The 13,981-nt window shown below is 36.7% G+C and overlaps 1 protein-coding gene across 1 annotated transcript in view; it reads right to left on the bottom strand.

The window, feature by feature from the left end:
• Nucleotides 1-12,652, bottom strand: part of PSMD14 (proteasome 26S subunit, non-ATPase 14) — a 102,404-nt gene extending 89,752 nt beyond the window's left edge. Inside the window, exons 1-3 of the mRNA XM_009237777.4 lie at nt 12,230-12,652; nt 4,210-4,342; nt 1,905-1,956 (exon numbers count right to left, since the gene is read on the bottom strand). Coding sequence (XP_009236052.1) covers nt 1,905-1,952 — 48 coding nt within the window. The 5' untranslated portion in view covers nt 1,953-1,956; nt 4,210-4,342; nt 12,230-12,652. The remainder of the gene's footprint in view (nt 1-1,904; nt 1,957-4,209; nt 4,343-12,229) is intronic.
• Nucleotides 12,653-13,981: the final 1,329 nt, after the last annotated feature.

Raw genomic sequence — 13,981 nt, 5'->3', positions numbered from 1 at the left:
GCCATTGCATTCCAGCCTGGGCAACAGAGTGAGACTCTGTCTCAAAAAAAAATTATAATAAATAAATAAATAATAAACAACATATTCTTATTAGGCAAAAAATACACTCAACGTTTCATGTTACAAAAGTAACATCATAAGTATTTGTCAAATTATTCCTATAACAAGATAAAATAAAATTTTAGAGAAAAAGAAAATTACACCTAGTATAGGATAAGGGAGATACCATAAAAATAAGAGTTCCACAAATTATTTGAGTTTATCATCTAATTGAGATGAAATGATTCTTAAGCAGATTTTTAACTTCAAAAAAGAGTACAAACTAAGGACACAATGACTGATTAATCAGAAACCAATAAGGTTACTGAAAAAACATTAAGTTTTTCACTTGATACAAAGCTTTGAAGTCGCCATTGACATATAATGTAGCTCAATTTGTGGTCAGTAAAACCATTATTTCATGTCCAGGGGTTTTCCAGCATGGATTTCCAAGATGGGTAATTTATTGTATCTATGCTTAAGGAAAGTTATTTTTATATTTAAATTTGATACAACTTTCCTTAAGAATTCTAAGGCAACATCTTCACCTATAATTTGCAGGTAAATCTGCAGTATCTACATACCACCTCTGCTCACTTCTCACATTTTCACATGCCTGAACACTATTACTACTAATTTCAGAATAAATTAGAGAAATTCTAGAAGCTCTCTAGAATGTTTACAAAAGAATAGAAACAGGTTCAGGATCAAGTTCAAAGAGGCTTAGGCCTCTTGAGAGAATGAGTTATACAGGTGTTATAAAAATGAAGAATCATGAAGAAATAGGCTGACAGCAAAGAAACGTGAGAAATCATCAAAACTAACAAAAGTAAATGAAAAACAACTGAAATCCATCCAAGAATGCAATAGAGAATCACAAAAAGATTTCAACTTTATAAAAGTCATAAACCATGATAGACCTAATCAAACAGTTCTTATGAAAGTTCTTCTAAAACACTGAAAATTTCATGAAGTCTGAAACAAAAACTGCTTCTTATAGTAAACAGATTACTTTGAAGAAAGATGAAGTCACTGATAGCAGTAAGGAAATATGGGAAAGCTGGAAACTAAAGAGATTTTAAAAGGGACTATAAAAATATTTCTAATATTTGGTCATAAAACAATATATTGCATACATAAAAGTCTTAGGAAGAGAAAAACACATAGTCATTTCTTTTGCTAATTAGTATTAACTCAATGTATGATTGCACAGATCAAAAGTGTAGAACTCACAAGAGGCAGAAATTCTTGACCTGAAAGCAGATAGACTATCCTGAGGCAGAAATCTAGAGGTCATTTGCCCAACAGCAAATGGAACAAGATAAACAATATTAAAACAACTGAAAGCTTATTTATTTTTAAAAAAGATTATAAAAGAAACCATTTATACCAAATTTAAAGGAAAGGAGAGAGATTACTTATTAATCCATCTATATATCATAATTACTAGCAGAATAAGACTGTACATACATTCTATGGGTCAGTTTTCTGGATCTGGCAAGCAGGATGACATGCTTACTTTTTCCTGTGTTACATCTAAAGTTTACACTGTAAATTCAGGAAGTAAGCTATTTTGAGGGTTTTTTTTCCCTAAAAGCTAACTTTGATAATCCTACATATCTCAAAATTTTAAACAAAGCAAATAACAGAAAATTCTTATTCCCAGGAGAAAAGTAAACTAAGACAATAAATGTTTTCCACATGTTATCTCGTGTTGCAAGATAACAAACATCAACAAGGTAAGATTCTTACCATATAGTTATCTGTTAGGTGATTTTCTTGGGGATAATTTCTTTCTCTTTGGCTAACTACAAAAAGGCTTGTAGTTTACACACAAGGAAATGCTCAAGAGACTATATACTAACCTGGCCCAGTCCAGGCATACCTCCTCCAAGTCTAAGAAGTCTGTCCATATTTCTAGAAAACAGAAACAAAGAAAAAACGTTCCTAAGCACGAAAGTGTTTATTCAATTGCTATCTATATAATTCACCTTCAGTCACTCAGTATGTCAAAAATATTGGTGGTAATTACAACACAACATCAGACTTCCTGTTAATTAACACCACATATTAATTCAAGAAGCTGTCTTCCATGCTAATTAACAGACCTTATTTTACTGCTTTGGTTTTGGGTTATCCCCAGTTTTAAAGACAAGCAATCTTAGCATACTTTCAAAACTTTGCTATCATTAAGTTAATTATATTTTCTTATTGTTATCTAATAAAGTACCTGAATGTAGAAAAAGTGCCTGAAATGCTTATCATATGTATGATTGAATTTCCTTCAATTTGTCCACAGTGTACAAATAAAAATCCTCACTTTTAAATTAAATTTTAACATCCTCATTAGTAAGTTCTGTGCTAATTAACTTACAGCTTGTCAGTTATCATCAAAACTACATGTGAAAGACATTGTGAGCAGATTATGGATCTCTGAATTAGCATCAAAGATTTTAAAAACTGAACTCATTATACTAAAAGAAATACTATAGCATAAACATTAAACATATTAAGATAGTGTTCTAGAACCTACACAGATATTTTGTGTTATTTCAGATGTTGTAGAGATATACGCCTTTTTCACTAAGGAAATTCAACTGTGCTTCTCAATTATAACTTCAGAGTTAACCAATACAAGGTGGATTTACTGTATCAATCTGATTTAGTTTTAATGTTTAGAGTAATACAGAAGATACTCTTACAAGCTTGAAAACCTCACAGAAGAAGTTAAGAAATATCAAGTGTACTTATATGGCCTTAAATAACAAAAAGAAGTAATCAAATTTTAAAAATTAATAGCAGTACAACTAAGTAATTTAAAAATGACAACAAAGCAATTTTTTCTACTTGAAAATTGCTATGTCCTAAACAAAATTCCTCTTTTTCCTAAGTGTATGCTTTAGAAAATGGTATTATTACAAATTATATTCTAAATTAAATGCTAAGATTCATTTCATCCTTTGTCCATGTTGTTTTACGAGTTCAAATTGCTATATAAACTAAAACTCAATAACGTACTTATATATTATCCCCCACCAATCACGTTTGTTGAATTCTGGTAACAATTTAACAATGTTAATATTGCAAACTTTATTCAAGTCCACATATAGAAAAGAACTTTACTCAAGTGCACATACAGAAAAGAACACAAATGATATGGCCATGAAATCTTCAAAGTGAACACATCCATGTAACAATCACCTAGTTCAAGAAACAGAACATTATTGGCACCTCAGAAACGCCACCCAAGCCCCGCTTCCAGTCTATTCCACCCTGCAAAGGTAAAATTCAACTTTCAACAGCACAGATTAGTTTGGCTGCTTTTGAATTTTACATAAACAGAATCATATATTTTTTGTATCTGGCTTGTTTCATGTAACATGTTTATAAGACTCACAATTTTAAAAATTCCTTTTTTAAAATGAAAAGGCATATAAGAAAACGTGGTAATACAGACAAAATTTCCACTTCACAATCTTAACTCATCCCCCTAGTAGCAATATTTATAAATAAAATCTCCAACAAATACTCACTGAAATTCCTCAAATCAAATAAGGCATTCAACACACAGCACTTTTTAAAGGCTGAAAACGGGGGCGGGGGTGGAAATCCTGTATATTTTATAATATTAAAGCAATTCTCTAGAATATACTACCAAAGAAGAAAAAAATTTCTTTTGGACCATTTCAACCTTACAAACTTAAAGAACCAACAGAAAAAACAACAACGTACAGTATACATTAGAATATATATATTCTAGGCCAAAACTGATTCCCAGCTGTGTTCAGTTTATCTATTATCCCTCTGTGTTGTTTCTGATGACTTTACACAGACTCCAGATGCTGTGAATATACATGAGTGATGCAAGAAGCAGAGAGAAAGAAAATCTGGCAGGTCAAATTTGTTTCTGCAGCAAAATTAGATATCACAGCAAAGAGGAAACATATTTAACAAATTAAAACTTTAAGCTGAGATAACCAGGTTTAATAAAAATACTAACATTTGGGAATGAAGTATATTGATACATATTCTAAATCACACCACTTTTCAAAATCTGGTTATCAATCATATTCATAATTTGACATCTGTTAAAAATAATACATTTTCATACTCTCTCTCTATCCATCCGTAAAATAATAATTAAAAGTAAAATACATTTTTAAACCTTACCTGGTCAATAACTACAACTCTTAAGGTGTTAACCTTCAATTTGTTGAGTTTGACAAATTTCTTCTTAAAGAAAGCTCTTGCTAATTCTGGCAGGTACAACTTCCCCAGGTATATTTTATTTTTTCTTTCTCTCCTAAAAAAAGTAAACAAAATAAAATATAATTATTTTGATAATTTAAGGAGGAAAACTTTATACCAAAATCTTTTAAAGAATCAAAATTCCTAAAAATGAAGTAGAAATCAAAACTGTTTTTTAATAATCATTTTCTGAGAGTATAGAATGATCTACCTTATAGGGAGCTACAGAGCAGAGTGATTAACCCTGTATCCAAATTTTATCTGTATGTTTCTCTCATGAACACTAACTCTGAAGATAGACATTTCAAAACTTTTAGTCTTTCCAGACATCTTTCCAAGAACAAAACAGCCTGGGCGCAGTGGCTCACGCCTGTAATCCCAGCACTTTGGGAGGCCAACTCCGGCGGATCACCTGAGGTCAGGAGTTCAAGACCAGCCTGGCTAACATGGTGAAACACTGTCTCTATTAAAAATACAAAAAAATTAGCCAGGCGTGATGGTGGGCACCTGTAATCCCAGCTACTCAGGGGGCTGAGGCAGGAGAATCGCTTGAACCCCAGAGGTGGATTGCAATGAGCCGAGAATGCGCCATTGCACTCCAGCCTGGGCAACAAGAATGAAACTCAGTCTCAAAAAAAAAAAGAATAAGATAAAAATTTACTTATATTTTTAGATAAGACAATTCATTCTATCATGTCATTACTGTGTAGGTTAACTGTACATTATTACAAATCTATCAAATAGTATGGAATATTAGTGGTTATTTTTCTTATACCCTGAAAATTTGCTATTTTATCATACTAGGAGGCATTAGTAGTCCATCATTTCTTAATCAATTATTCCCAAAACTATGCCAAAAACACTAAAATGACAAGAATATGGAAAAATGATAAGAACTGTCTAAAATAATGCAATAGTGAAAAAAATTATAGTTATTACATCATCCTTTCATTTTTATTGTGTTGTCCAAAGCACTGACCCATCTTTCAAAAAGATAGAGAACACTAGAGACTTCATCTTTGCAGTCTTTTTTCAGTCTTCATTTAGCACAGTTAAGAAATCAGAATTTTTCATTTTAGTAATGGCAAAAGGAAAAAAAGCAACAAAGAAAATGTTTCACATTACTACAAAATCAAAGATGAATGCGAAGGAGATAGATTATAGCACTCTAGGCTCTAACGATGACAATAAAATTGATGGTAGAAGCCAGGATTTACTAACTTCAGTACTACTGATATTCAGGACCAGATAATTTTTTGTTGTTCGTGGGGGTGTCTTGTGCATCATAGGATGTTTAATATCATCCCTAGCTCCACTAGACAACGGCAGCACCTATCCAGTTGTGACAATCAAAAATGTCTCCAAGCTTTACCAAATGTCCCCGGGGGACAAATGTTTGAAGCCATTTTTGATTGTCTCAAAAATCACTCTCAACTGAGAACCACTGATATAAACAAAATTTCAGACTATGTATCTTGAGATGATACTACCCTAGATTAATTTTCTCAAACTTAAGAACCAATGAGTGCTGGGAACAGTTTGGCAGTTCCTCAAAAAGTTAAACATAGAATTACCACTTGATCCAGCAACTCCACTCATTGGTATATACCCCATAAAACTGAAAACAAATACTCAAAATAAGTTCATGTACATGCATGTTTACACCATCACTATTCACAATAGCCAAAAGGTGGAAACAGTCCAAATGTCCACCAAAAAATGAATGGATAAACAAATTCTACTATAAACACATAAAGGAATATTGTAATATGAAATACTGTTCAGCTATAAAAAGAAATGAAGTACTACTTACTGGTACATGTTACAAGTTAGCTGAACCTGAAAATATCACACTATGTAAAAGAAGCCAGGCACAAAAGGTCACATGTTATGTGATTCCATGTATATGAAATATCCAATAAATCCATAGAGACAGAATGCAGACTGGTGGTTATCAGTGGGTGGGGAAGAGAGGAAAATGGAGAAAGTGCTAAATGGCTAAGATTTTTTTTTACCTTGGAATGACAGAAATGTTCTGGAACTAAACTGAGGTGGTAATGGCACACTGTGAATGGACAAAATGATACTAAACTGTTCATTTTAAAATGGTTAGTTTTATATTATGTGAATTTCCCCTCAATAGATTATTTTTTAAAGGGTCAATGAGTGAACAATATATTTCTAAAACCAAAAAAGTGACATTCTTACTCAGTTACTTATTCAACGAGAAAGGACTTCATCACACAACATTTTGCAATAAGAACTTGTTTTCTAAAGAGATATGTGACGTATTTTTTGATGTCTTGTGATGTTGATAAAATTCACACATGGAAAAATGCTAAAGTGTACACAAATGTGAATAAAAGGAAATGGATAATGTAGAAATTTTAAAAATCATTGGACTAATTCTAAATGGTGCCTATAAATCTAAAAATATAAATGTTTTGCAATTATGAAGGAAAGATTGCCATCCTATCTTCAACAAAATTATGAGCTCTCAATGTTTTCAAAAATATTGCAATTGGGAGGATGAAAAAAATTCTGGATATGGATGGTGGTGACAGTTACATAACACTGTGAATATACTTAATGCCACTAAACTGTACACCAGAAAGTTAGAATAGTAAATTTTATGTGATGCATATTTTCACATACACACACACACACAGGATGACAAATACAAGAACCAGAAGTAATAAGCTAGAGCCTACTAGAAATGTATTTGAAATACAGAACTGATCTATACAAGACAAGTATGTTCTAGGTTCATGCATGATGACTGATGAGCAGTTCATTCAAACCATGATGCCCATTCAAAGGATGATATATGAAGATATACGTACCTTCAAAACCAAGAAAATACAGAATAAACACTTGTATTTAGGCTGGGCGTGGTGGCTCATGCCTGTAATCCCAGCAATTTGGAAGGCCAATGCAGGCAGATCACTTGAGGTCAGAAGCTCGAGAACAGCCTGGCCAACATGGCAAAACCCTGTCTCTACTAAAAATACAAAAATTAGCCAGACATAGTGGCATACGCCTGTAATCCCAGCTACTGGGGAGGCTGAGGTAGGAGGACCGCTTGAACCCAGGAGGTGGAGGTTGCAGTGAGCCAAGGTGGTACCACTGCACTCCAGCCTGGGCGACACAGCAAGACACCATCTCAAAAATAAATAAATAAATTAATTAATTAATTAAAATAAAAATTTGTATTTGCTATGTTTAAGCTTTACTAACATTTCTAATACAGTTGTTTTTTCACTATCCTTTTATGGTCTGCTGGGCCTAGATGGTAAATGGCGATGACTAATGACTATTTTGCCTGGTACATAAGAGTCAAGTACTATGACTCTACAGTCAGGGTGCCAGATTCAAATACTGGCTCTAACACTTATAAGTTCTATGTCCTTGAGTAAATTACCTCTCTCCTCCTCAGTTTCCTCATCTGCAAAATCGAGATCTATCTCACAGAGCCGTTTAGAAGATTAACAAAAACAATGGACACAAAAAAAACATTTAACACAATGCTTATCATATAGTAAGCATATAATAAACACTAGCTACTGTCATCAGCAACCCTATCCTGAGCATGGCTACCAACACAGATCCTTCTTCCTCACATAGTTTGCCACTTAATTGGGTTTCAAAATGCTGGGCATATTTCACATTACTAAATCACGCTGGAGATAGGGACTTGCATTTCGCAGAATTTAGCAGAAAGACTCACAAAGTGAATGTGTTATACTTAACATAAAAGGGAGCACTTTCAATTCTTAGAAATAAAAGCAATAAAAAGGTCGATGGATCTAAACCAAGTTTTTACAGCTATCAAAAAGTAGAAGACTCAAAAGCTCATTCATGATATAATCAACTTTATGGAAAATATTATCAGACAATATGAATAAAGTGTTTATACCTAACATAATGTTATACATACAGTAATATTTAGAATCCTAATTGGTAAAAATAGTACAAAAAAGGTATCAGTACTTTCAAAAGTTGATTACCTTCCACTTTTTCTTTCTCACTTTATGTCTGATTAGAACCTGATATTGCTAGATCATGTCCATGCTAGATTTAAAATAAATCAATTTTTGGCCGGGTGCAGTGGTTCATGCCTGTAATCCCAGCACTTTGGGAGGCGGAGGGGGGCAGATCACTTGAGGTCAGGGGTTCAAGACCAGCCTGGCCAACATGGCAAAACCCTGTCGCTACTGAAAACACAAAAATTAGCTGGGCGTGGTGACGGGTGCCTATAATCCCAGCTACTCAGGAGGCTGAGGCAGGAGAATCACTTGAACCCAGAAGGTGGAAGTTACAGTGAGCCGAGATCGCGCCACCGCACTCCAGCCTGGGTGACAGAACGATACTCCATCTCAAAAAAAAAAAAAATTACTTTTCAGACTGATGCTCAATCCTTTTCAAGCTACTCCATATTTGTTATCTTGCTGTATTTCTAATTCCTCTGTTTTCTTATTTGTGCAAAGTAGTTAAAACTTCATATTCTCACTTTCTTAAGGACTTTTTTCCAGTGGAAGATCTTGAGTGAGTCAACATTAAATTTAATTATATAAATAGGATTTTGAAAGCAAGATTTCCGCAACTTAGAAGAGTGAGAATGGTGGCTGGGCACGGTGGCTCACACCTGTAATCCCAGCACTTTGGGAGGCCGAGGCGGTTGGATCACCTAAGGTCAGGAGTTTGAGACCAGCCTGGCCAACATGGCGAAACCTGGTCTCTACTAAAAATATAAAAACTAGCCGGGCGCGATAGCAGGCACCTGTAACCCCAGCTAGGCAGGCTGAGGCAGCCTGGGAGGTGGAGGCTGCAGTGAGCCAAGATCATGCCACTGCACTCCAGTCTGGGCAACAGAGCAAGGTTTCATCTCAAAAGAAAAAAAAAAAAAAAAAGGAAGAGTGAGAACAGACTCATCATAAATAATCTATTATGGAGTTTCCTAATTTCAGCATTTGAGTAAGTCATCCATCTGTATCTGTGGGGAATTGGTTCCAGGATACCAAAATCATGGATACACAAGTCTCTGATATAAAATGGCATAGTACCCTATTTGCATATAACCTATGCACATCCTCCTATATACTTTAAAATCATTTTTAGATTACTTATAATAACTAATACAATTAAATACAATACAAATAGTTATACTATATTGCTTAGGGAATAATGAAAAAAAATGTCTATACATGTTCAATATAGATGCAATTTTTTTTTCCTTTTTTGAGACAGAGTCTCGCTCTGTTGCTCAGGCTAGAGTGTAGTGTCGCAATCTCAGCTCACTGAAACCTCTGCCTCCAAGGTTCAAACGATTCTCCTTCCTCAGCCTGTCCAGTAGCTGGGATTACAGACACACGCCACCATGCCCGGCTAATTTTTATATTTTTGTATTTTTAGTAGAGAAGGGGTTTCGCCATGTTGGCCAGACTGGAACTCCTGACCTCAGGTGATCCGCCTGCCTCAGCCTCCCAAAGTGCTGGGATGACAGGCGTGAGCCACCATGCCTGGCCTAGACGCAACTTTTTTCCAAATATTTTCAATTTGTAGTTGGTTGAATCTACAGATGCGGAACCCGCAGATATGGAGGGCTGACTCAAGAAATTTAGTGGCATGCACTGAGAGAATTTATAATCTATCGGGGGAGGTGGGTAGAAGAAGCTTGACACAAACCCATAAAAAATATGTAAAGGGAAAGGACAGCAGTGTAGACTGAAAAAGGCTCTTGAACCAGTTGACCTCAATTTGAATCCTGGCTTCACAACCTACTCACTATATGACACTAATTTTTACCCTCTTCTAGACTCCAGACCTCATTTATAAAGTGGGGATAATACCTACTTTGCAAGTCTGTTGTAAAAATATGTCCAAAGCAATTTATAGTGCCTGGAACATCCAAGGTACTCAATAAATGTTGTCGTTGCTATTCTTGTTATAATTGTTATTATTATCATTTTAGAACTAGAAGAGATTATTTAATCCAGTTCTCCCATTTCACAAATAAGGTCACCAAAGTATCGCACACAAAGCAGAATATGAAATGTCAAAATGATTGCAACAAACAGGGAATATGACAAGTTCCTGAGCAAGAAATCACATGGATATTCAGGCAAGGCTTTCACAGGTGGACACTGAATTATTAAATGAACATTACTACAAAATTGAAAATTAAAAAAGCACAATTGCTTCTTGTTACTGAAATAAGAGGACTAGATTAAATAATCTCTTCCACTTCTAAGATAATAACAATAACAACAGCAATAACATTTATTGATTTTCATACATATGGTTCACAAACTATATATGAACAAGCACATGGTTTACATGGCCAGTATAAAAATAAGATGAACCCATGTCAAACAGATCAAAATTCAGCTTTTTTTTTTTTTGAGACGAAGTCTCACTCTGTTGCCCAAGCTGGAATGCACTTGCGCGATCTTGGCTCACTGCAACCTCCACCTCCCATGTTCCACCTCCAGCCTCCTGAGGTAGCTGGGAATACAGGCACGTGCCACCATGCCCGGCTGATTTTTTTGTACTTTTAGTAGAGACGGGGTTTCACTATGTTAGCCAGGCTAGTCTTGGCCAGGCTGGATCACCTCATGATCTGCCCACTTCAGCCTCCCAAAGCGCTGGGATTACAGGCGTGAGCCACCGCGCCCGGCCTAAATTAAAATGGCAATATATTATTTACCAAGCACTTTAGGCTGAAAAAAAAACAAAAAACAAAAAACTCCCAAAGTCAACAGGTGAAGCATCAATAAAAGATCGTAACTTGAAAACTTTCTTCCCTTGGCAAGATTTAGGGACAAATTCAAGACAACATTTAGCCTTTTTCACTAAATAGCACTTCACTAAACACACCTTAACTGTAGTTAATTCAGAACCACTATATATCTTAACCTCTAAACTTCAAATGAGTCAGCTGGTAGGTAGCCTTACGTGACAGGAAGGCCACCATTATATTAATCATCTCCACTAAAACTATGTTCATGTTTTTGTTATTTCTACAGTATCAGTGCATGTCTTGTTGCTTTTCTCAAACACATTAAGTCAGAAGCACTAAAAACACACTTGTGACCAGTGGAACAAAATCACTTTCACACTATAACTCTATTTTATGCTCATTTTTAAACCCTTTCCCCTGCCTTTCCATAAAATTTTTATCAACTTATATTACCATTTATTTTCTCGAGAATTTTTCGTTCAGTCACTAGGTTTATAGACTCAAAAGTTCACATTCTTTTTCTTCTGACAGACACAGAGCTACATCCCCAGGAAAATTAAGTTGCAAGATGTAACATACAGTAGCAGATTTCTACTTTACTTAAAACGAGAAATGTAATCAATTCACCAACAATTACTCAATTGGTATGATATTGAAAGTAAGTTAACAGGCATAGTAGCACACTTTGTTTTTAAGATATTCAAGGTCCAAAAGCAGTGTATCTGCAGGACTTTTGTTTATTTTTTGGAGGGAGTTGAAAACCTAACACTAACAGAAAAAGGGTCAAGGGTTACAGGAAGGACAAGAGATAAAACAAACGTATTCAATGGGAAAGTTAATTCTACTCTCTCTCCCTTGTTTCCCCGGTCTGCTTTGAAGTTTTTCAAGACAGGAACAACCATGGATAGAGCACAGACAAACAGGCGATAAACAAGGATTCTCTCTATATAGAGGGAAGAGGTTCCCATGATGTGAATTCGGCCAAACAGAAAAGAATGCAGAAAGGAGACAACATCCAGACCTGACCCTGCCAGAGATCCCTGAGAGCAGGCGAAGAGAATGAAGGAGCCTGGGCTCCTCCCTCGCGGCCCAGGCCTCCTGTGGCAACTCAGCTGGGCAACGTGACTCAGGAAAGCACGGGGCTGGCGTCGGCCTAGCACGGCTGCCTCCCCGGACCTCCCAGGCCTGCCTTCTGGGTCTTACCTGAAGACGGGCGGGAGCCGGATGCCGCGATCTGGACCCTTGTCTTGCCTCTGCGGTGACGCGAAGACAGAGGCAACAGCAGCAGCGGCGCAGACCCGACGCGGTTCTGACTGCAAACCCGCGATGAATCAGCCCGACTCCATTCAAAAGAGTTGCCCGGGCCTCCGCCGCGAAGCACTTCCGGGTTCACTAGTCTGCTTCGGCTTCCGTTCCCCGACGGCCAATTGGAGACGACGGGGAGTCAGGCGGATGTCCAGGAGGAGCGCTTGGGACAGACGGCGCGGGCGGCCCGGCGTCTCCTGTCTCCGGCAGGACTGTGAGGCGGAACTTAGCGCCCTGGTCGCTCGCGCCCCGCCGACGCCTCCTTTTTCTCTCCCTACCTCTGCGCTCTCCAGCCGCCGCTGAGATCTGGGACGGCGGCACATCCAGCCCGGGAGACGACTGGCTAGGAAATGGAACTGTTAGTATTTTGAAGCCCAGATCCCCTTTCGTTTTGGTGTTCACTACTATTATGGCCCTCCTCAAAAACTAAAAGGTTCATTTGAGCTAGATTTAACTTGGTTATCTGAGAAGAAAATTTTTTAAAAAGAGGGGGGATGCTGTGATTAGAGGGGACTGTTCAGACGCCCTTTTCCGTAAGTCCGCTTTATCCACCTCTTGTCATTATTGCCTTGCAAGGATTGGATTTCAGGGAAAACTAATGTTTCCCAAATGTTCAAACCACCTGTTTTAAGCCGAGTTTAGTTTACAGGGTTTAAACAGTCATTTATTCACATTTCTCCATGTAATTATCGGCAATCACGTTTTATTCATGATCTACTTTGTGCTAGGTTTTCAAAAAGCAAAGTTGCAGAGGATATACTTGACAAGTTGATATTACACTCTAGGTCTAGGTACAGTCTCTGTTTAAGGCAGCTTGTTTGCCACGTTCCTGTCACTTTCTCCAATATGTTCCAAATAACAAGCATCTTTAAAGCATTGCTAAATCAAGAATGGTGATGAATCTACTGGACAGAGGGTGAGGAAAGATTACAGCGCCTGGATCCAAACTGTGATTTGAGTAGCACAATTGCATTAGATTTTTGCTTTAAGATATTAATACCTTTAAAAACACAAAGATTATTTTACTCATAGGTAATATTTGGATCCACATCTTTATGCTTACCCCCAAAACCTATGCCTCTCTATTCATTTTTTATGGGAGGAGGGGGTGAATAGCCCCATCCTCCAAATAATTTTCCTAATCAGAAACTTAAGAGTATGAACACTTGCCTCTTTTTCACCTCTCCCCACTGGCCTCCCAATTAACCACTGTAGAAACCATGAAATGTGTAATCTCCATAACAGCTTTTCCAATCCACCACTTCCCCTTCTAAATACTCCCCACTTTGGCCTTAACTCCGACCTTCCTCACTTCGTTTTTATTTTATTTTATTTTATATGTATTTATTTATTAATGCATTTTTGAGTTAGGGTCTTGCTTTGTCGCGCAGGCTGGAGTGCAGTGGCGCCATCTGGGCTCACTGCAACCTCCCCATCCCCAGGCTCAAGCAACCCTCCCACTTCAGCCTCTTAAGTAGCTAGGACTACAGGCGCTTGCCACCATGCCCAGTTAATTTTTATTTATGTTTTTATTTATTTTATTTTTTTAGTAGAGACAGGATTTCACCATGTTCCCCAGGCTACTTTTTTAGAATGCGCTTTGATCTTTCTGCCTTCGGTCTGATTCCTTTTAATCCATTCTCCACCTCA

Source organism: Pongo abelii, chromosome 11 (genome assembly GCF_028885655.2).
Source record: "Pongo abelii isolate AG06213 chromosome 11, NHGRI_mPonAbe1-v2.0_pri, whole genome shotgun sequence".
In the NCBI taxonomy this organism is placed as follows: domain Eukaryota; kingdom Metazoa; phylum Chordata; class Mammalia; order Primates; family Hominidae; genus Pongo; species Pongo abelii.
The sequence above is the reverse complement of the archived record's forward strand: the minus strand, read 5'-3'. Positions and strand labels throughout refer to the sequence as shown.